At 54.2% G+C, this 23,664-nt stretch overlaps 1 protein-coding gene across 1 annotated transcript; it reads left to right on the top strand.

The window, feature by feature from the left end:
* The first annotated feature begins 339 nt into the window (after nucleotides 1–339).
* CEBPB (CCAAT enhancer binding protein beta) lies at nucleotides 340–2,337 on the top strand. Its single transcript, XM_049649875.1, has one exon. It carries the CDS (start codon nucleotides 780–782, stop codon nucleotides 1,818–1,820), a length of 1,041 nt encoding a protein of 346 aa, XP_049505832.1. The 5' UTR covers nucleotides 340–779; the 3' UTR covers nucleotides 1,821–2,337.
* Nucleotides 2,338–23,664: the final 21,327 nt, after the last annotated feature.

Genomic DNA, 23,664 nt, shown 5'->3' with positions numbered 1-23,664 from the left:
CAAGAGCCATGGATGGGGGCAAGTTTAGGGCGGGGCCGCACCCGAGGTGGAGATGGGTCACCTCCTCAGGAGCCAGAGCCGGGGGTTGGGGTCTCCAGGATCCGGCCTGGGGAGCGCCCCCTCTGAGGCGTTCCGGCTGGGCGCCGCGGATCCTGAAGCCACCGCCTCTTCCAGCAGGGGGCGGGCGGCGGCCGTGTTTTGGGTGGGGGAAGGCGAGCGCGTTGCCCCCTCCCCGGATTTCCCCCCCCCCCCCCGCTTCCAGTACAGCCTCCAGCCCGGAGGGGGCGGTCCGGGGGCGGGGTCGCGCCTCCCCTTCTCGCTCCCAATCCCGGGGCCTCCGGGTGGGGGTGGGCAGGGGGCGTAAGGCCGCCCCCCCACCGATCCGGTGGACCCCGGAGGGCGCACTCCTGGTCTTGGGTCTGGCCGTCGTGCCCCGCCGGCGCCCTCCCGGGGGTCTCGGGCAGCTACACCGCGTCCCGGCGGCGGCGGGAGGGGCCGGGGCGGCTGCCAGCGTGACGCAGCCGTTGCCATGGGCCGCCTTATAAATAACCGGGCTCAGGAGAAACTTTAGCGAGTCAGAGCCGCGCACGGGACCGGGAACAGGACCCACGCGAGGGTCCAGCTGCCAGCCCCCGCACTAGTAGCGGCCACCCCGGCGGCGGCGGCAGCAGCAGCAGCAGCAGCGACACAGCGGCGACAGTTCGGAGCCGGGAGGCCGCGCCACCTGCGGGCCGGCCGGAGCGGGCAGCCCCAGGCCCCCTCCCCGGGCACCCGCGTTCATGCAACGCCTGGTGGCCTGGGACCCAGCATGTCTGCCCCTGCCGCCGCCGCCTGCCTTTAAATCCATGGAAGTGGCCAACTTCTACTACGAGGCGGACTGCTTGGCTGCTGCGTACGGCGGCAAGGCGGCCCCCGCGGCGCCCCCCGCGGCCAGACCCGGGCCGCGCCCCCCCGCCGGCGAGCTGGGTAGCATCGGCGACCACGAGCGCGCCATCGACTTCAGTCCGTACCTGGAGCCGCTGGGCGCGCCGCAGGCCCCGGCGCCGGCCACAGCCACGGACACCTTCGAGGCGGCTCCGCCCGCGCCCGCCCCCGCGCCCGCCTCCTCCGGGCAGCACCACGACTTCCTCTCCGACCTCTTTTCCGACGACTACGGGGGCAAGAACTGCAAGAAGGCGTCCGAGTACGGCTACGTGAGCCTGGGGCGCCTGGGGGCCGCCAAGGGCGCGCTGCACCCCGGCTGCTTCGCGCCCCTGCACCCGCCGCCCCCGCCGCCGCCACCGCAGCCCGCCGAGCTCAAGGCGGAGCCGGGCTTCGAGCCCGCGGACTGCAAGCGGAAGGAGGAGGCCGGAGCGCCGGGCGGAGGTACCGCAGGCATGGCGGCTGGCTTCCCGTACGCGCTGCGCGCCTACCTCGGCTACCAGGCGGTGCCGAGCGGCAGCAGCGGGAGCCTGTCCACGTCCTCTTCGTCCAGCCCGCCCGGCACGCCGAGCCCCGCCGACGCCAAGGCGCCCCCGGCCGCCTGCTATGCGGGGGCGGCGCCGGCGCCCTCGCAGGTCAAGAGCAAGGCCAAGAAGACCGTGGACAAGCACAGCGACGAGTACAAGATCCGGCGCGAGCGCAACAACATCGCCGTGCGCAAGAGCCGCGACAAGGCCAAGATGCGCAACCTGGAGACGCAGCACAAGGTCCTGGAGCTCACGGCCGAGAACGAGCGGCTTCAGAAGAAGGTGGAACAGCTGTCGCGCGAGCTCAGCACCCTGCGGAACTTGTTCAAGCAGCTGCCCGAGCCTCTGCTCGCCTCCTCCGGCCACTGCTAGCGCGGCCCCCGCGCGCGGCCCCCTGCCGGCCGGCCTCCGCGCTGCTGGGCGCGCCGCGGCCGCCGAGACTCCGGGAAGCGCCCGCGCTCCCGCCCCCGCCCCTGGTGGCGCCGGCAAAACTTTGGCACTGGGGCACTTGGCAGCGCGGGGAGCTCGTCGGTAATTTTAATATTTTATTATATATATATATATTTTTGTCCAAACCAACCGCACATGCAGATGGGGCGCCCGCCCGTGGTGTTATTTAAAGAAGAAATGTCTATGTGTACAGATGAATGATAAACTCTCTGCCTCTCCCTCTGCCTCCTCTCCAGGCGCCGGCGGGCGGGCCGGTTTCGAAGTTGATGCAATCGGTTTAAACATGGCTGAACGCGTGTGTACACGGGACTGACGCAACCCACGTGTAACTGTCAGCCGGGCCCTGAGTAATCGCTTAAAGATGTTCCTACGGGGTTGTTGATGTTGTGTTGTTGTTGTTGTTTTTTGGTCTTTTTTTTTTTTTTTTTTTTTTTTTTTTGTATTATAAAAAATAATCTATTTCTATGAGAAAAGAGGAGTCTGTATATTTGGGAATCTTTTCCGTTTCAAGCATTAAGAACACTTTTAATAAACTTTTTTTTTTTTTTTTGGAGAATGGTTAAAAGCCTTTTGGGGGCAGTAGTTGGCTTTTGATTTTTTCTTTATTTTTGGTGTATATGATATTATATTTGCTTTCCTGGTGTGGGGGCTTGTGTGTTGGGGGGCTGCTGTTATTTTTGGCTTCTATGGTGGTTGGGTGGGGGTGTTACAGCTGTTTGTTTGTTTTTTTTTTTCCTCCTCTGCTACAACCTTCAGGGTCTGTGCTTGGAGATGGTGGGGGAGGCAGAGTGCTGGGTCAGGCTTTCAGGGTGACTCAGCGCCCCTGGGTGCTGGGGAGGAGTGACTGGGAACCCTCCTTGGGGAGACGGCTAGGGCCTCTGGCTGGTCCTGAGTGCCAGGCTTGGGTTTAGAGGCCCTGCAGGTCTGTGACCTCTGCACAGTGTTTGGGGCATCAGGCCAGCAGGCCAGATTACATAGGAGGAGGGGGGTACAGATCTTGGTCCTGCTAAGCCCAAGTTGGGGCAGATTCTTTCGCTAAGTGTAGATGGGCGGGCTGTTTAAAAAATACTTTGCGTGTGTATATATTTATTTTAAGAGGAGCCTGGGTGTGTGGGCGAGCTTGTGTTTGTGTGTCCCTGGCCAGCCGGAGGGGAGAAGCTGGGCCAGGTGGAGGAAGGTGGGGGAAGGGTTCCCACGTTTCCATTCCCCTTCCTCGGGGTGGGGGGGTCTACCGCTTGTCCTCTGCCCAGCTGTGGACGCCACGGCCCCGCTTCACCTGCTTGCTCGCGGTGGCCTCGCCCGGTTTGAACCTGGGACCGCCGTCCCTGATTTCCAGAGACCTAAGGGACCCCTGGCAAGGCTTCTGCTTCCCTGCCCCCTGCCATCCTCCCACCCCTCTGCACTGCACCCCCATGGCCCTTCCAGCCCTGGACAGCGTTCCTGAGAGCCGAGGCTGGACACGGAGGGGTTGGTGTGGATTCACATTCAGCGTCCCGCAGTGCCTGGCACGCAGGAGGTGTTATATAAGCGTTTGCTCTCGTTATTATTTTTTGCTGGGAGGTTCCTGGCATTTGGCAGCCAGTCTTCAGCACAGCGAGAGTGTGGCGAATGCCTGCCAGGGGTCGGGTGTCCAGTAAATCCTGGACCTGACCCACGTCATGTAAACCTCCCAACAACCTTTGCACAGGTGGGTACAAAAGCCTGTTTTTAGAGCCGTGGGGCAGCCTCTTGTCTCATCCCTATGGGTAAGAAAGTGGTTTGGGGACCCCGTCTGCTAGGAATTCAGTGGTGGGGTAGAATGGAGCTTCATAGATTAGTTTGCCAAGGGCCTGGGGCAGCCTGGGAGCAGCTGCTGGTATGGCGGTTTTAGAAGAGGAAATGCTTTTTCCCCTCCCTTTTCCTCTGGGGGCCTGGATGTGCTTTCTCCCTGGGAACCCTGGGGATGGGGGACAGAGGCAAGCAGCTCCCACCATCATGGAGCTGAGGGTCAAGGCAGGCTACCCCATCCCGGCCTCTTCTGTTTTTGGCAGTAGGGCCGTATGGGGCACTGGGCACAGATAATCTCACTTTGGTCCCGGGCCTCCATCAGTTCCCCCCACCCCCCACCCCCTAGCAGGTCTCCCTGTCCTGGGTGTCCTGGGTGGGTAGATGGCTGGTTGGGACCCTGGAGCCTCGCAGTCGGTCAGGTACCAGCAACAGCACATTGGTTCAGCTGCCTTTGAGATTTATCCGCTAAAGGGTGAAGGCTGGGGGCTGGACTCCAGGGAAGGAGGTGGCTCAGTCCTTCTGTGGGTGAGGAGGTCACGATTTAAGAAGGAATTTTCCCAATCCCTGCTCTCCTCTTTGTCACTGAGAGTTGGCTGGTGGCCGCTGCTCACCCAGAGGAGGTGAGAGGGGAGCAGCTTAGCCACACAGTGATCCCCCCAAGCTCCCCTTTCCTGAGCGCCGTCTTGGAGCCAGCACTGAGCACAGACCTTTACATACTCCCATCCGGATTTAATCTACATGAGCACTCCATGGAAGCTGTTATGCCCATTTTATAAAAGTAAACTGAGGCCCACAGAAGTGGGGTTAGTGCTTAAGGTGGAACGGGGCGAAGCCAGTTCCAAAGTTAGGTTTTGACCCTCAAGTCTCTGCAGAAAAGCCTGGGGTCAAGAGCCTGTTTTGTAATCCCAGCGCCTGCCCCCAATGCTGGGCCCCGCCTGGATGACTCCTTGCCCAGTCCCAAGTTCAGGTATCCCACATGCTGGAATTAAGTGACTTGCACACAGTTTCACAATTTGGAAGCGAAAGAAAGGGGGTTTGACCCCGAGCCCATCTGACTGCCCCTGAAGAAGGTTGGGGAAAAGTTAACGGGTTGAGGGCTCTGCTGGTGGCCTGGGTGGCCTGGTGTGGGAGCACTGTGGACAGACCTGTGCCCAAAAGACCGGGAGACTTCTTAGGTGGGGGGACACTCACCCCATGGATCTAGGCTAGGAAGGCTAAAGGCTTGCAGGGAGGAGGGAGGAGGCCATCCGTAAGTCAGGAAACAGAGTAGGTTGGGGGAGGGGGCACTGGTGGGGGGGGTGTGTGGCACCCAGGAGGCCAGAGAGGAGTCTTGAGGTACAGTAACAGCGGGTGTGAGTTCAGGGATTACAATGTGTAAAGCACCACTCCAAGGCCCGGGCTCCTATGGACCAGCAAGGATCCCTCTGTCTGCCCGAGGAGGCCGGTCATGTTAACCACAGACCCATTTAATGGGGCTGACCACTGAGGCCAGCGGGGAACCCCAGTGTTTGCTCAGGACAGGAGAGTTGACAAAACACAGTCCTACCTCATAATCTTGGGCAGCTGTCTCACGGCCTGGTGATTTCACCAAGGAGAAAAGTGGGTGTCCAGGGTGAAGGCGGGAGACACCACCGGGGATCAGCCTCTTTGAGGCCGCGGCTTTGGTTATTGGCATTTTCCCGCCAAGCAGACAGGCTCAGAGAGGGGAAGAGGCCTATCCGAGGTGGCACAGCTAAGAATGGTGGGAGTTGGGGTAGGAAAGAGAAGGGACGCTTCCCCATGGAAACACCTAAAGAATGTGTCCTTCTCCCCCAGGGTCCCATCTAGGCCTCCCTGGGACTGTTTTGTCCGTGTGCCTGAGACATTTATTTGTCCAGTTACTTTTTTCATTTCTTCGGCAAGCATTTATTGAGCACCTGCTGTGTGCCAGGCCCTATGCTGTGTGCTGGGGACGTGTGGTGACCAAGCTGGCAGTGACAATTTATGGGGAGAGGCAGACACTAAGTTCCCGTAACTAGAGCAAGATAATGACAGGTGGGGACAAGGGCTCTGAAGGAAGGAAAGTGGGGCAGGGAGGGGCTGAGAGGTCTAGGAAAGCCTCTCCTAGGAGGCAGCATCCGAGCAGACACCTGAGCCAGGTGAGGTGTGAGGGGAAGGGCCTTGGTTTATGGGGCATACGTGCTGTGCTGGGTGCCATCGTTTTTTTTTCACGTGCCCTTTATCCTCACAGTGACCCAATGACTTGAGTGCCATGTATCATCCCCCTTCCCCAGTTGGGGAAACCGAGGCACAGAGAGGCGAAGTCACTGGCCCAACGGCTGATGAGTGACTTGTGTGAGATTTGAATTCATGCCTTCCATTTGAACCTGGGAAGCCTTCTCTACCTGCCTCTGCCCATACCCCAGATTTCCTATTTGCTCTGTTTTCCTGTCCTGCTCCCCTTCCCCCAGCTTTTCCCGGTCTGGCGGACCTGCTGGGTGAGCCCGGATGGAGTCCCAGCAGCCCCAGCTGCCTGTCTGTCTGTGCCTCCTTGGAGGTTTTCAGCCTCTTATTGGGCATGTGCAGGCAGGTGCGTGAAGGAGGCTGGGGGTGGGTGGGGGTGGGGCTAGGGAGACTGGAGCTTCCGGGGTCCCTACCTGTTAGAGTTTGAGTCCCTCCTGGTCCTCTGAGACCAAGAGGTAGGAGTCCCATTTGACAAAGTGGGGACCTGAGGCTTTGAGAGAGGGCATTACTTGTTCAGAAAGGAGAATAGGTATTAAAATCCGTATCTGCCTGAGCCCCAAGTTTGGGTGTCTTGTCTGCTTGTCACTGTCTACTGGTGGGGGAGGGGGGGCGGGTACAGATGGGCAAACCTTGATTTTCTAGCCCTTGAGGGGTAGAATGCTCCGGCCAAAAAATAAAAATGCTCTGAGCTTTGTCCCTTACTTGCTGGATGACTTTGGGCAAGATGCTTAGTCTCTTTGGGCCTGGGTGTACATTTGCATATTCAATCAGGATCAAGTGAGCAGCTACCGTGGGCCCTGGATGGTCTCTGGGCTCCCAGAAGTGACATTGAGGCACGGGAAATGGGCGACTGAACAGCTGGAAAACTGCAAGCTAATTTCAGATTATGCTGAAGACCTTGAAGAAAATGAAGGGGGAAGTGGTAGAGGGTGACAGGAGGAGGAGTGTTTAGACAGCATTCCAGGCAGAAGTAGCAGCACGTACAAAGGCCCTGAGGCAGGACAAAGCTCTGTGTGCTAGGGAAAGAGTGAGGAACTGAGATGGCTAGTATAGAGGCCGCCAGGGGTGGCATGGGGAGAGGAGAGCAGAGGGGTGGCGGGGTCCTTTGTGCAGAGCCTTTGTGGAGGCTAGGGTGAGGCTGAGGGAGGCTGTTTTGAGGATGAATGAGTGGGTGTCCCTGGCAGGGCCTGGCACCTGGAAGGCCCTTGACAAGTTTGTTGATGGGAAGGAACAGGGCCCTCAGCCTCAGGAGGAGGCAAAGTGCAGTAGGTAAAGGGCACAGGGAGGCCGCCTGCCTGTGCCCAGGAGACCTCATGGGTGAGAAGCCTCTGACCCAAGGCCTGGGGCCACAGGGAGCTGTTCACCAGGCAGGAATGAGGGGAAGGGCCTGCCAGGAGGGGGGTACCGGAGGAGCGGAGGCCGGGAGCCAAGAGGGGGAGAGTTCCTTGGGAAGCCGTGACTGCAGAGGAGAGGGCACGAGGGAGGGAGAAGGGCCAGGCTGAAGAGACAAGTGGGACCAGGCTGCCCTGAGGCCTCCAGGGTGGGCGTGTTGGGGTGTCAGGGGGTAGGCAGGAGGCTGGGCCCCAGGAGAGATGTTTTCTTTTTTATTTGATTTCCCAAGCAACGCACGAGCCTGGTGGCAAGGTTGAAGATTGCAGAGCATCAATAGAAGAAGGAAATAAAAAGCACCTATAGTTCCATTACCCAGAAACAAACCCCGTTGACATTTGCTGTGTGGCCTCGGGCAAGTCCCTTTACCTCTCTGCGCCTCGGTTTCTGTGTTCATAAAACGGAAAACTAATAATGCTTGTCCCATAAGGTTTTTGTGAGGATTAAATGAGTTAATTCATGCAACATATTTAGGGCCATGCCAGCACATGGTAAGTATTAGCCGTCATCATCATCGTTAACAGCGTTCCCATTTTGGTGGGGTAAGAGCTCTGGTGCTGGAATTTACCTGCATTCTAGTTCTGGACCCCCCATTTCCTGGCCGTGTGATTTGGGGCAAGTGGCTGCATCGTGGTGTCCCTCAGTTCCCCCATCTGTAATACGATAATAAAGTTCTTTGTGGTGTTTTGTAAAGATTTGCCGGGTAAATTCATGTAGGGTGATTGGAGAGAGAGCTCTGTATGTGGTAATTGTTCTTTCCTTCCAGAATTTTCACTTCATGTGCATTTTCTCTTCATTGTAGCTAACATCATCTATTTGATATTCACTCCCCTCCTTCCTTAGCAATAGGGCCCTCTATTGTGGGGGGCAAGCGCCCTACGAAGGGACTACATTTCCCAGATTCTCTTGCAGCTAGAGATGACTAACAAATATAAGTAGAAATCGTAGGTGAGGTTTCCAGGAAAACTCTTTAGAGGGGGCTGATTCAGTTATGAGGTACATTTCCTTTTGCCTCCTTCTTTTGCAGCCCCCCTCTTCCACCTTCTTCCTGCTTTCTGCCCGGAACTCAGCTATGATGGCTGGAGCTTCAGGGGCCATCTTGAACCATGTGGCGAACATGGCAGCCTGGAAGCCACATTCTGAGGGTGATAAACCTGGGAGAGAAGAGGCACTTGGGCTCTCGATGGTAGTGCAATAGCCACACCACACCAGTCTTTGCCCGCCTTTCTCTGGCATGTGTGTGTGTGTGTGTGTGTGTGTGTGTGAATACACACACACACACACACACACACACACCTTATGGAGGTCTCTGTCATTTTGACTTCCTGTTTCTGGTAGCTGAATCTATTTCTAACTGATGCATTTGCCCAAATGGAATCAACCTATATGGATTGGACAGACTCTCTTCTGCTAACCCCAGCAAGGTCAAATCCTGGGTCCCCACCCTCCCTCTGCAAACCACCAGGGAGGTCCTCAGTTTGGAAATAGAGAGGGTCAGTCCCCGCTGCAGACCTCACAGAGCATGTTGGCAACTATGCTGGGACCCGACACCCCACACCACCCTGAATAACCCCTCTCTGCCTCGTGCTGCCCCTGCCAGCACCTGCCCCAGCGAGACCTTAGCCTGCCAGGCCTGGGAGGTACCTTTGCCGGACGGCCTGGGGCCAGCCCAGCTGGGATCGCTGTGGGGTGAGTCTGTAGGCCAGGGAGCCAGGCTGGGTGAGCTTTTATTTTTATAGCTGTCACCAGATCCTGCCTCACAGGCCCTAGCCCTGGAGCCCTGGCGAGGACAGAGGCAGTCAGGGAGGAGGAAAGGCTCCTCAGGGAAACTGGTGGGTGGGGATCAGTGGGCCCTGGAGGAGAGAGAACTGGGGCAGAAGTTGGGGCTGCCTGGACCGCCTGACTCGAGTCAGTCCGCACATCAAACGGGGCTGGTCATCAAGCGTGCCTCGCTGACGCTCTTGGGGGGGTTGGCGATGGACATACAGATAGTGGGGGCCCTTTCCTTCCTTTAGTCTTGAAACTCAGGTGCAGAGCATCAGCCCGTCCTGGCTGCCAGTTCTGAGGATGCCATTGCTGGAAGTCCTTGCAAAGCCTGCCTTGCACTTTGTTCCCCCCTTTGTTCTAGCTCCCCACACCCACGCCACCCACTTCTCATAGCCCCCACCCCCACTGTGGCTGATATCTGTGCTTATAGACGTGCGTCTTGTTTGATGTACTTTCTTCTCAGTGAAGTACACACAGGCAAGTGCACACAACATCGGCCTCCAGCTTGGTGGGTTTTCCCTGTGCAGACCCCTGGCTGGAACCAGCAGCCACCTCAAGAAACAGACCATTCTAGCACCCCAGAAACCCCTTGTGCCTCTTCTAGCTATAAGCCCCCCTCCGCCTCCCCCTACATCGCCACCTAAAGGTAATTAATCATTGTCCTGATTAGTTTTGCCTGTTTCAACACTTTGTCTAGAAGGAATCACACACTATGCATTCATTTATGGCCGATTTTTTTTTTCTACTCAGTATTGTAACTGTAACATTCATCCAAGTGCTACGTATCAAGATTTGTTCCTTTTTGTTACCGAACAGAATCCTACTACATGGGTATCACACAATATATTGACCCATTTTATTGCTGAGGGACATTTAGATTGTTTCTAGCTTTTAGCTCTTCAGAACTGGGCTGTGATGAACGTTCTAGAATGCATGTTTTTTGGTGAGCATGCTTACACATTTCAGTTGGGCATAGACCTAGAAATGCTTGCTGAGTCATCTGAAATGCGAGTAGTGTTTTAATTCCTGTTAATGGTATTCAACCCTAGATCTTATTCTATTTAAAAAAATTTCTGTCTTACTCAGTCTGGGCTGCTCTAACACAATACCGTAAGCTGAGTGGCTTATACACAACAGAAATTTATCTCCTGCAGTTGCGAATCCTGAGAAGTCCAATACCAATTGGTGATAGACTTGGTGTCTGCTGAGGACCCGCCTTCTGATTCGTAGACGCTGTGTCTTCACATGGTGGAAGGGGTAAGGGAGGCTTCTGGGGCCTCATTTATAAGGGCACTAATCCATTTGTGAAATAACCCTCACATTGGGTCATTCCAACATGTGAATTTGGAGGACACAAACGTGTAGTCTATAGCACTTTTTTTTGAAAAAAGATCTCAAATGTATAGACATGTGACAAAAACAGTACAAAGAACATTTCCCCCATGATTATTATTATTTTAAAAATGTTTATTATATATTTTTAAGTTTTAAATGTTTATTTACTTGAGGGGGGGCAGCGCCAGTGGGGGAGGAACAGAATCTGAAGCAGGCTCCAAACTCTGAGCTGTCAGCACAGAGCCTGATGCAGGGCTCGAACTCATGAACTGTGAGATCATGACCTGAGCTGAAGTCAGATGCTCAACTGACTGAGCCACACGGGTGCCCCTACTTATTATTTTTGAGAGAGAGACAGAGAGACAGAGTGTGCACACAAGTGGGGGAGGGGCAGATAGAGAGAGAGGGAGACACAGAATCCAACGTGGATTCCAGGCTCCAAGCTGTCAGCTCAGAGCCAGATGCGGGGCTCAAACCCGTGAGCCATGAGATCATGACCTGAGCTGAAGTCGGGGGCTTAACCAACTGAGCCACCCAGACTCCCCTGCCCCCGAATTATTTAAGAATAAATTGCTCACCTGTTGTCTTATCCCCCCGTAATACTTTGATACGTATTTCCTACAAACAGGGATATTTTCTTGTTTTTGTTAATTTTTTTTTTTTAACGTTTATTTATTTTTGAGACAGAGAGAGACAGAGCATGAGCAGGGGAGGGGCAGAGAGAGAGGGAGACACAGAATCTGAAACAGGCTCCAGGCTCTGAGCTGTCAGCACAGAGCCCGACGCGGGGCTCGAACTCATGGACTGTGAGATCATGACCTGAGCCGAAGTCGGACACTTAACCGACCGAGCTACCCAGGCGCCCCAAACAGGGACATTTTCTATATGCATAATATAACCGCCAAAATCAGGACATTAACATGGCACAGCCATTTCTTTAGACCCATTCAGCTTTTTTTTATTTAAAAAAATTTTTTTTAACATTTATTTATTATTGAGAGACAGGGAGAGACAGAGCACGAGCAGGGGAGAGGCAGAGAGAGAGGAAGACGCAGAATCCGAAGCAGGCTCCAGGCTCCGAGCTGTCAGCAATGAGCCCGATGTGGGGCTTGAACTCACAAACCGCGAGATCATGACCTGAACCGAAGTCTGACGCTTAACTGAGCCACCCGGGTGCCCCAGGCCTATTCAACTTTCGCCAGCTGCCCTAACCATGTCCAGTAAGAGGATCCAATTCAGAATCACGTGTCGCATTTAGTTGCTATGGCTCCTTAGTCTCCTTTGATCTAGAACAGCTCCTCAGTCTTTCCTTGATGTTCATGACCTTGACATTTTTGAGCATGACAGGCCAGCTATTTTGTGGCCCATCCTTCGCTTTGGGTTTGTTTGCTGTTTCCTGGTGATTAGACTCAGGTTTTGTATCCTTGGCAGGTGAATCACAGAAGGGGTGCTCTGTCCTTCTCTTTGTCCCATTATTGACGGTGTTCACTTGACCCCCGCTGTTTATCGAGATATAATTGACATACAACATCATATGACTTTAAGGACAACGTAATGATTTGATAGATGCATATACTGTGAAACGATCACCACAATAAGTTTAGTTAACATCTGTCACCTCACGTAGTTACAGTTTTTTGCCTTGTGATGAGACTAATGGTGTTCACTGTGATTACTCAATTGAAGGGATATCTGTCAGACTTCACCTCTGTGAAGTCGCTTTTCTCCCCTTTGTAGTAAATAAGTGTTTGAGGGGAGGTACTTTGAAACTATGTAAATATCCTGCTCCTCATCAAACTTGCAATGGTTCGTTTACTTTTATCAGTATGGACTCATGGTTTTTTATTTTATTTAATGGGTTGTAGTACATTATTATTATTATTATTATTATTATTATTGTTATTTATGTGCTTGAATTTTCCCATATATGGCTGCTGGGAGCCCCTTCTAGCTGGCTTCTGTGCCCTTCTGACATGCCGCCGTTGTTCTTTGAGCACCTCCTTACTTTCCCTGCCCTAGCCCTGGAGTCAGGCATTTCCCCAAGGAGCCCTAGCTCCTCTGGGTGGAGAATGGTATTTAGAAAGGTCTCAGCACAAGTGTGCTCATTGCTGCTTGGAGTATCGCTGCCCCCAGACTCTCTCTAAGACTGCATGTGTGTATATACATGGACACACACTTATATCTGTATCATTTCTGTATCTGATTACCTGTCTTCTGTGTATCATCTTTGAGAAAACGATTACAATATTAAACTCTATTTCCAATCCAGTTCCATGTTTGGAACTATCTTTCCCGACAGTTAGAAGAATATTGGCTTTCATTATTCTGTTGTTTTTTTTAAAAATTTTATTTATTTGTCTGAGAGACACAGACACAGTGGAGCAGGGGAGAGGCAGAGAGAGCGAGAGAGAGAGAGAGGGAGAGAGAATCCCAAGCAGGATCCACACTGTCAGCATGTAGACCGACATGGGGCTCGAACTCATGAACCTTGAGATCACGACCTGAGCTGAAACGAAGAGTCAGACGCTTAACCCCCTGAGCCACCCAGGCCTTCATTATTCTTAATGTATATACGTATCTCACCAAATCCCCTGGATGTCACCAATTTCCTGTTTCTGGATCACCTTCCCCTCCCCCCTCCCACTTGGATGCCCTCACTATACTCTGGCCCCCAAACCGCACCACCTTCCTTGTGGATGATCTCCGTTCAACTGCTCATGGAATTTACACATTTTTATTTAATTTGAATATATAATACATATGCTTTGTCCAGAATTCAAAAGGTATAAAAGGGTTTAAGTGAAAAGTTGGTCTCCCTCCCCCCACGGCCCTCACATTCCCCTTCCCTTCTCTTCAAGCTCACCCCCGTTCTCAGCAGTTTTTCTGGTTTTGGGTAGTTTGTGTAAGCCAGCCTATAGGCCCGTGCACACACACGTGATATTCACACACATCGCACATTGTGACACTTTCCACACTGCTGTCTCCTTTGCTTTTTTCATCTAACAATGTATCTTGGAGGTTGCTCACACCAGTCCCGTAGAGCTGCCTCATTCTTTTTTGTTTTTATTTTAAGTTTTTCTGCCTCATTCTTTTTAATGAGCACACAATATTCCATTGCACGGAGATACCACGATTATTTAACCAGTCCCCTTTCGATGGATATTTAGGTTGTTTCCAACCCTTTTCCAGCTCACACAGTGCCCCCTTGGACAACCAGATCAAATAGGCCACATTCTCCAAGAAGGCAAGGTCGATTCCCAGAATACTGTTTTGGAGATGTCTTTGTGTTGCTCTGTGGCCCTCTAACTCATTGCTTTTTGCTCTGATGCACAAGGTGCCTCTGGATGCAGCTGCCACATTGTAATGAACTATCCTCCTTGAGATGAACACTGATGTTGCCTCTGTTGCCAGTTGTGTACATACTGAGTTAGAGTTTGGTGGGGGGGGGTGATCTAGAGATGAACCGAAGTTGACCCTCCACGGTCACCCTGCCAGCATCAGACGGCTTTCCTTATTGCCTTTGGCTCCTTCCCTGCCTCCCTGTCAGGCTCCCGAGTCAGACGGGCGAGTGCTCATATCTCAGCTTTGCCACTTAGGTGTTTGATCTGGAGAAAGTGACCTCTCCCATCCGAGCCTCGGTTTCCTCATCTGTACAGTGGTTCTTGTCACACCCCTGACGGGTGTACAGGGTGGGGCTTGGTGGAAAGTAAGCCCTTGATAAACAAAGGGTCCCATTGCGTTAGGGTCCCCAGGCCTTTGTGGCATAAGTTTCTACCCCAGGCTTTAGGGACACAGTCCCCCTAAGTGAGAGGGAGGGGGCTGACCTGGAGAGGACCAGGGAGTCAGGGGGCTTGGGCTGGGGTTGGCAGGCCCCAAGAAGAGTTGTAACCAGGCTTTTGGTTCAGTAATATTTGAAGGAAAAATGCTAATGCAGATGGGATCTGGTTCATTCCTTCATCCTTCCTTCCTTCGTTCATTCATTCATGTTCCTCTGAACAGCTTGTGACTTTAAGCAAGTAACCTAACTTTTCTGTGCCTGAGTTTCCTCTTCTGCAACATGGGGATGGCGATGATAGAATCTACCTCACAGGGTGTGGTGACGTTAAATGAGATGATGCATGCCTAGGGCTTAAACAGTGCCTAGCACATAGTGAATGCTCCATAAATATCAGTTATTATCGCCGGTAACTTTTTTCCAACAAATCATTTGCTGATAGTCTGCTACATACCAGGCTTTGTCGTCTCTCTCTACCTAGAACTAGAACCACGCGGAGCCTCAGATTCTGTAAAGTCAGAGCCCAGAAAAGATGACAGGATCTCAGGGTGTAACCACCCCCACCCAGCAATCTGGCTGTGGGGGTGGCTTAAGATCCCCTACTCCTTGCATTTTCAGGCCAGGGATCCTAACACCCCTGTAAATACCACCCCCAGCTCCCCAGAGGTTGTGACAGCCTCAGTCCTTCTCCAGCAGTACTGATTGGAACCCTTGCGGACTCAGAACAAAAACAGATTGGGGCAGCAAAACCCTTTTTGTGCAAGAGGGACTCTCCTTCTTAAGCCCCAGGTGCTGCCGAAGGTCCGAACTGCCTTTTCTCTGCGGCCGGTTGGACCCTGGGAGAAAGCTGCCAGTGTGAGTTGGCCAGGGGCTCACAGCTGCCAGCTGTTGTTAGTTTGGTGTGAACCAGGGCCTCTCAGCCTGGGCACCGTTGGCATTTGGGACAGGATCATTCTTTGTTGAGGGGCACTTTCTTGTGCATAACAGGATCCCTGCCTCTGTGCACCAGATGTCAGTAGCACCGCCCCCCCAAGTTGTGACAAACAAAACTGTCTACAGACGTTGTCAAGTGTCCCCTGGGGGTGCAAAGTCCCCCTCAGTCGAAAATCCCTGCTGTGGAAGATCCAACAGCCGGGCGGAACAGAGTGGCTCGCTGTGTGCCATGGCAGAAGCCCTCTGCACGTTCAGTGCCTCAGGTCCCCGTCACTTAGTTAGGGGGCCAGGCTGAGCCAGCATCAAGGGGCCTCCAGCCTGGTCTGGCTGGAATTCTAGTTCCTACGCATTCTTGTCTCTCTTTGCATCCTGGTTGCAAGGGTTAGGACGCAGGGTGAGGATTGGGGCACAGGAGATAGGTCTGGGCGGGGCCAGCCCTGTGCTTGTTCTTTACCCCATGTCTGGCCCTCCCTCCAAGTGCAGGAGAGATAATAAGCACAAAAACGGGCCCTGGGCTGTGTCTTATTTAATCCTTGTAACAGCTCTACGAGGTGGGAGTGTGTGCCATTGGACCGGGTGTGCAGGAACACAGCATGGCTTCTGTTACAGCCACGCAGAGACACAGGACCTGAATCTGGCAGTGAGGAGACATCAGGACGTGCCACAAAGTATCTGGCCTGTCATCCTCAAAAGCGTCAAGGACAGGAAAGTCAAGGAGAGACTAGGAGCTGTTGAAAGAGCCTAAATACAACCGAAGGAAGTGAGGTGTGATCCTAGACCGAAAAGAAACCGTAGACCTTTTTGGGGACAATTATGGAACGTTGAACATGGCATGTGGATCTGATGGAGGTGCTGAATTGATGAGAAGTGCCCTGAGTTTGTGTGCTGTGTGTGTGTGTGTGTGTGTGTGTGCGTGTGTAGTGGGGGGTCAGGAGAAACATGCTGGAGGGCTTGGAGATCAAAGGACAGCACGTTTACAACAGACTCTGAATAATTCAGGACAAGAGAGGAAAATAAATAGAGGAGAAATGATGAACGGGGACAGAATGTAAATATTCTGGGCAAAGGATATCCTGGCATTCCTCATAACCCCAGTAATTCTTCTGTAAGTTCAGAACTTATGCCACAGTGAGTTAAAAAGCAAACCAAAACACCTGACCTCCAGTAAACCCAAGAGACACGAAAACGTATGTCCCAAAAAAAGACCTATAAGCATGTTCGTGGCAGTTTTATTTATAATAGCCCCAAGCCGGAAACAACCCAGATGTCTTTCAGCACGGGAGATCAACAAATTGCAGTGGCTCCGTGAATGGACTACTACTCAGGACGCCATGGAGGGAGCTATTGATTCACGCACACAATGGGTGAATCTTGACAGCACTAGGAAAAGAAGTCACACGCAAAGGACCAGGTACTGCGTGATTGCTCTGATAGGAAGTCCGAGAACAGGTCAGACGAATCTAGAAGTCAGAACAGTGGTTCCTTTTGTGGGTGCAGGAGTTATTGCCTGGGAAGGGGGATGGGGGAGCCTTCTGGGCTGCTGCCGAAGTTCTGTCTTGACCTGGGTGGTGGTGACATGAATTTATACATATGTAAATAAATATTCATTGAGATAAAAACTCACCAAGACAGATTCCCTTTCTGTATTTTGCATAAGTTAGACTCAAAATCAAAGTAAAAAAAGAAAAAGAAATTAAAGATACACATCAAACACTGGGGAACGAGGTGGGCAGGGAAGGGGGTGGGATTGAAGGGAATAAATAAAACCAGGGAGGAGCCTCGCATGACAATGAGGACAATGTGTCATGAATTGAGGAGTTGGATAACTTGGCCCTTGGTACCTGAGGTTCAAAAGGAGAAACCAGAAAGGACAAAAGGGCTCAGAGAGGGGGATTACCTTGCCTGAGGTCACACAGCTGGTGGGTAGCACCGGCAGGACTTGAACTTGGGCCTGGGTGACCCTGGCCTGTGCTCCTTACCCAGTGCTCTGGTCTGGACTCACTGGGCTGGACAGGCCTGTTTGGGTCCCCGAGGCTTCCCGGGGCCTGGCAGAGATGGTGAAACCACTGCCTGGCAAAGACCATTCCAGCCCGGAGCTCAAGACTCCAAGTGGGGTGAGGAAGCAGTAGGACAGAGGGCGGCCCGGCCAGCAGCTCCCGTCCCCGAAGCCTTGCTCCCTGGTCTGGGGAAGCCCTGCCAACCTTGCCCGCCTCCTGCTGTCCTTTGCCTTCCTTCCTGGGCCAGTGTGTGGGCTTTGGAGCTCCACGGGCCTGTGTGTGAATCCAAGCTCTTTCCCCCATCTGGCTATGCGACCTGGGGTGAGTGGCTCCCCACTGTGTGCCTCAGTTTCCACTTCCAGAACCGGCCCACGAGAGCACGTGCCTGAGAGCACTGGTGAACAGCGTGCACAAAACTCGACACGATGCCTTCACTTGCTAAGGACTCAAAAAGGGTGCCCGCTATTGTTGTTTATTATTGCTGTGTGTGGAAAGGGGGAGCCTCTGTTGCCCTTAGGCCTCACAAACACCTGCATGTTAAGACAGCTGGCATGGAATGGAAAGTTCTGGAGAAAGGAGCTTTCAGACTGCCTGGAGGTTACTCAGAAAACTCTCTTAATTTCCATTCTGGCTTTTGAAAAAGTTGTTGGTAAGCTAAGGCAGGCCTGGGGGTGGGCTTCCTGGATGGTCACGCAGGGCTCAGTGTTCACAAGGGCCCTCCCCTTGGTCTAACGCTCTTTGATTGCCTCTCGAAATTCTTCATGATTTCAGAATGAGGGCCTCGGCATTTCATGAAACTGGTCCTGGGCAGGGCTGTGGCATCTGGCGAGGTCACTCAGCACTTTCACCTGGGTTGTCTCCTTGGACGTTCAGGAACATTCTTTAAGTGTAGGTGTCCCCATCACTAACCTTGCTGACCTCAGTTTTCTCATCTGGGAAGTGGGAAGAAGTGCTTTGTGCAGGGCCATAGGGAGATGAAAAGAACCCAGGTCTCCTGGCTCCCAGCTTCCATTGGTGGCTGAGTGAAGGTGAAACCTGGGGACCTAAGGACTTGGTGGGCCTAAGTGTGTTCCCCTCGAGGACATAGTAGGTGCTCAGTATGTGCAAGCCGCTCTTTGATGCCCCGGCTGGCCTGTCTTCTCACCTCTTTCACAATTAAATTTTGATATAAAATGATGCTAATAATACACACATCCATTTTCTTAAAACATGAAAATATTTCCGATAAGGCTGAAGTCAGTCTTGAACCACTCACCTCGCGGCCAGCCCTCTCCTCACGATTGTATGATTTGAGGGTGCAAACATGTGCAGTAGCTGCCTATGCATTAATGTTGTCCTCCCTTTCTTTTTTTCTGTTACACTTTTCTATTATTTTATTGTTATTTTTAAAGTAATCTCTACACCCATCGTGGGGCTCGAACTCGCAACCCTGAGATCAAGAGTTGCACGTCCTACCGCAACTGAGCCAGCCAGGCGCCCCTCTGTTATACTTTTGAAAAAGTAAACTTTTCCTGGGAGCATACCCTGGGTCCAGAGGAGTTGATACACTTTCAGCAACCCAGCCCACTCAGTGCCCGCTTGTGGGGTACACCTTGTGGCCTCACACTGCTCCCTGTTTCCCCGCCCATCTTGCTCCTCGTTTCTGAGTCTCGGTGCGTCAGTCCCGTCTGCACACGATGGTCACACGCTTGGTGCCCAGTAAATAAATGGCTGGTAAATGAAACGATGGGAGCAAGAGGAAAAATAACCACAAACCCAATTCTGCATAATGAGAAGTCTGTCAAGGTGGGTTTGGGTTGGTTGGAGTTTCTTGTAAAAGCTGTAAAAGCACAGACTATATGGCATTGACAGGAAGCGAGCCCAGCATTTCCGGAGAAGAATAATCACACTGGATGTCACAGGGTCCTTGCAAGGGGCCAGGGGGATGGCACCAGGGAAGCTCTGCTCTGTGGGGTCAGCTGCCCTTCAGCCTCTGGTATTTTTCTGAGGCCCAATAACTGGAAAGTGGCTGCATGAGGACCTGGGGTCCCTGAAGCCTCATTCGACAAGGTTTTCAGTTTGTTCTCTGCCCTATCTGGGATGCCCAATGAGCCCGGCCCACAGAAGACTCTCAGAGATGTGCTCCAGGAGTGACTTCATGGAGCACCTATCACATGCAGGCACCATGCTAAGCCCGGGAATCTAGCACAAAATGAGGCAGCCCCAGAACCTTGTCTTGTGTTCATGGAGCTTACATCTGCAGGGTAGGGGATACAGTCGGTCGGATGGGCAGTGTTGTAAAGTAAAGAAGAGGAGGGAGAGAAGTGGAGTGTGTGTGTGTGTGTGTGTGTGTGTGTGTGTGATGTTGCATTTGAAGAAAGAGGTCAGGGAAGGCCTTGCTGAGAGACGGTGATATGGAAGCAAAGACCTGAAAGAGCTAAGGGAGAGAGCCGTGGGGATACGTGGTAAAAGAGGGACCGGCAAGTGCAAAGGCCCTGAGGTGGGACCGTGCTTCTCTGTTCAAGGAGCACCAGGGAGGCCATGTGGGGCAGTGGTTGTGAGTGAGGGGGACAGGGTGGTGTGCCGATGTGTGTATGTGGTTAGTGGGGAGGTGGGGTTCTGAGCAGAGGAGGGGATATGATTCGACTTCCTCTCAGGGTTCGGGGGTGGTGGCGGCCAGGGAGAGGAGAGCACACAGGGGAATAACTGGTGGGAAGTGCTGAGCCTGGGGTCTGGTATCCAGCAGGCACTCGATAAACACATTGAGTTACCGCCGAGAGTATGTGGAGGCTTTAGATGGAGTGACCTGCTCAGCTTTAAAGGGCTCCTGGCAAGCTGGGTGATGCCTGAGGGGACCCGTCTACTGCCGCCTCCCCCCATGGAGGGCTTGGTTCCCCTGGATGAGCTGGGGGTGAGGAGGCAGGACCCCCCCCCCCCCCCCCCCCCCCCCCCCCGGGGGGCGGGGGTCCCCAGGGGGGGGGGGGGGGGGGGGGGCGGGCCCCCCCCCCCCCCCCGCCGCCCCCTGCAGTGGGGCAGGATCAGCAGATGAGTGGGAGGAGGAGGCCAGGCCGGGGCTGGCAGGGAGCTGGGAGCTGGCAGGGGCCCAGGGAAACAGTGTTCTGGCTGGGAGGGCAGGCTGGGGCTGGTTGTCCTGGGGGGGAGAGGCAGGAGGCAGACCTGGCCCTGAGTGGAGCTTCCCCACTCCCCAGCGCCCCCCTCCCGCCCCCTCCCGCCCCCCGTATGGACTTCCCAGAAGCCTGATTCCTGCCTCGGTGGTTTCCGCTCTATCCTGGCCCCTCTGATCCTCTCACCCCCTCCCTCCCCTCCGTAGCTGGGGCGCCAGTCAGACGTCCTCACTGTGTCCAGGGTGCCCTGCTCGCACCTGCACCTTTCCTGGGCCTCCCCCATCCCTCCAGCTTGTCAGTGCTCCTTCTGTCTTTCCTTCCCCTTCTTACCAGGTTCATGCCTACCCGTCACTCAATCCTCAGGGGAGAATGTCCTCACCCAGGGAGGCCTCCCCTGACCCCCGCCTCCCCACGGCTCCCCTCCATTCCCGTGCACGGTGTTCTCAGCCAGGACGCCCGTTCGGGGTCTATATGTGTGTGATTATCTGTCTGTGGTCAGTCTCTCTCATAGGTGCGGAGCTCCTGGGGCAGGAATAGTCTGCCGGCTGGCTGCTGTGTTCCCAGCACTTGGGACAGCACATACTGGGACGGAGGGCGGAGGAGGTGGTTGGTGGTATGGACAGACGAACGGACACACGGGTGGACGGACTCGGGCAGGTGGGGTGGGCTGGGTGATGGCATAAGCAGGGACAGATGGAGGAGGGACGGTGGGTGCGTGGGTAAGCAATGGTTAGCTGACAGGAGACAGAACTGAGGTGGGTGGAATGGAACAGAAAGCTCCTGCCCTAAGCGTTGAGAGACCTGGGTTCAGGTTCAGCCTTGCGTCCCATTAACACCAAGGCCAGTGGAGTCATGGGTGTATCCTGTTGCCTCTCTTTGCCTCTGTTTCCCCATCTATTGGTTTTTCAGCTTCGTTGTTGCTTTTTTTTTTGTTTTCAATTTTTTTTAACTTTTTTTTTTTTAACGTTTATTTATTTTTGAGACAGAGAGAGACAGAGCATGAACAGGGGAGGGTCAGAGAGAGGGAGACACAGAATCTGAAACAGGCTCCAGGCTCTGAGCTGTCAGCACAGAGCCCGACACGGGGCTCGAACTCACGGACCGCGAGATCATGACCTGAGCTGAAGTCGGCCGCTTAACCGACCGAGCCACCCAGGCGCTCCTCGTTGTTGCTTTTATTTCACTGCATTGAACCCTCTCCGTTCCCTCCCAATTTTTCTGGAGCCTGACCACATGAACAGAAAAAAAGGGAGCAGCTGAGAGTGGCGGGGGGGGGGGGGGGGGCAGGGCATTCCCTAGGAGCCAAGAACGGAGCATGAAAACCCAGCTGGACAGTCCACTATTTTGCCACATCCCCTGGTTCTCTGAGTCCCTCTTCTCCAGAGGACTTTGCAGAAAATGCAGATTCCAGGGTCCCTCCACATAAGCTCCCACATCAGGTGCTTTGGAGCAGGCCCGGAAATCTGCAGTTTGAACAAGCTCCTCTCCAGGATTTTGACCTCATTTCCGGGTGAGACTCAGTGCCACCTTCCAGGATGACTGGGTCCCACGGCTCAGCAGCCCGATGTGTGCACGTGCATGCATGTGTGTGCTGTGGGGGATGGGGGCTGCTGTGACAGTTTCTCTAAAACACAGACTAGAAACAACCGGGGTGTGCATTGGTGGAGCTGGTTGAGTATGTTGGGGCTGGTCCACTCCCTGGAGGACCCAGGAATAAGGAAGAAGGTCCTGATAAGACAAGATCTCCAGATACGGTTGAGTGAACAAGCAGGTGCAGATTAGAGCTTTTGCCATTTCTCTGCTTGTGTTAAAACATTCATAAAAGAAGAGATACAGGGATACGTACGGACACTTCTGGAAGGACACACAAGAAATGGGCCAGGGTGGCCTCCGGGGAGGAGCAGGAAGAATACCCTTGGTTATGTCCGAATCCCTTCTTGAGTCCAGGGTTGGAATTCTGACCCTAACTAGCTGTGTGACCCTATGCCCTCTCTGAGCCTCAGTTTCCCCTTGTGTCAATGGGGCTGTACAGCTTCTAGCCTGGGCCTGGTCGGCATGGACGACCCAGGCAACTTGATCCTGCTTCGGCTTCCATTTCCCGGGGCACTCCTGGCTGGGCCTCACCTTCCAGTAGCCCCACTCGACCCAGAGAGGGTGGGTCCCGGGGAGGGGGCAGCCTGGTCCAGGGTGGGGCTGAGCTGGAAAAACCGGCATGGTTGGAGCAGTCTGTGCAGGCAGAGTCTTCACTCCTCTGCCTGGAGGCTGCTCAGGGACACTCACCCCTACCTGGTGCCCCTGAGGGGCCGGGACCAGAAGAGCATCCTCCCCCGCCCCCGCCAGCTTTGGGCTGGAGACCAAGGGAAAGGGGAGAATGACGGCATTGAGCTAGGGTCAGGGGACGAGGACGCAGAGAAACAGAGACACAGAGAGAGAGAAGGAGAAAGAGAAAAGAAGGAAAGGCAGGGAGACAGGGAGAGAAAGAGGGCAGGAGGGAGACATGGTGAAAGAGAAGAGACGGGAAGAGGAAGACACACACACATATACGTACGCACACACGCACAGAGCCAGCTTCAGGCTGGGAGAGCAGAGAAATCGGTGAGACGGAAGGAAATGGGGGAGCTCTCTGGGTCTGGGCCTGGGTCCGGGTCTGGATTGGGCTGGGGGCTGGGCTCACTGGCCAGGTGCCTGGGGCTGGTCAAGGCGCCGGAGTACGAGGGAAAGAGGGTGGGGGGCAGGGGCCGAGGGTGCTGGAGCCATCCGCAGCTGGGCGCTGTCCACACCTCTGGGGCTGTAGCTGCAGGCCCGAGTAGTCCTAGGAAGCAGCTCAGGGTCCCTTACTTCTCATCCCTCCAGTCCTCCTTTGGGACCTCGTACCTGGAGGCCGCCTCCCCAGGGGGCCCTCTCAGAGCAGCCCTGGGAAGGCCTGAGGTGAAACCAGGCTAATTAGTGCTCAGAACTGAGATAATCGCTGTCTGGAATGTTCCCTAGGAGGTCCAGGTGGGGGCAGACAGCCAGGGGCCACAGGGTGCCTGGGGTTGGCCAGCCGGGCCTCTGCCTGCTGGCTGTTAGAGCCTGTATATTGGAAGTGAGGAGACCTGGGCCCTCAGGATTTAGGAGCTGCAGTTCCTCGGGTCCCTCCATGCCATCCTGTACAGCCGATCCACTGGACTCCAGTCTGGTCACATCTGCTGCCTAAAGCGTTCCATGGCTCCCGTGGCCCGTAAGCTATAATCTGAACTCCTCACCTTGGCCTCAGCTCCTCACGACCCACCTGCTCATCTGTTCATGCTCTTGCCTCATCACCGTGGCCTTCCCTTTCCGTCTTCTCACCCTTAAACTGCACACTTGGCCCGCCTCAGGACCTTTGCATATGCTGTATCCCTTTCTAGCCTCCTCTTCTTCCACCTTCTCCCAGAGCTCTCCCTACACACCCTGGTTCACATTCCTGTGCAGTCCCTGCACCTCTCCTTCCAACA

This window comes from Panthera uncia (genome assembly GCF_023721935.1).
Source record: "Panthera uncia isolate 11264 chromosome A3 unlocalized genomic scaffold, Puncia_PCG_1.0 HiC_scaffold_11, whole genome shotgun sequence".
Classification (NCBI taxonomy): domain Eukaryota; kingdom Metazoa; phylum Chordata; class Mammalia; order Carnivora; family Felidae; genus Panthera; species Panthera uncia.
Note: the sequence above shows the minus strand (reverse complement) of the source record. Positions and strands in the feature narration are given on the sequence as shown.

Coding starts and splice junctions, on each gene's coding strand:
- CEBPB (XM_049649875.1), top strand. CDS start 780: ATGCAACGCCTGGTGGCCTGGGACCCAGCATGTCTGCCCCTGCCGCCG.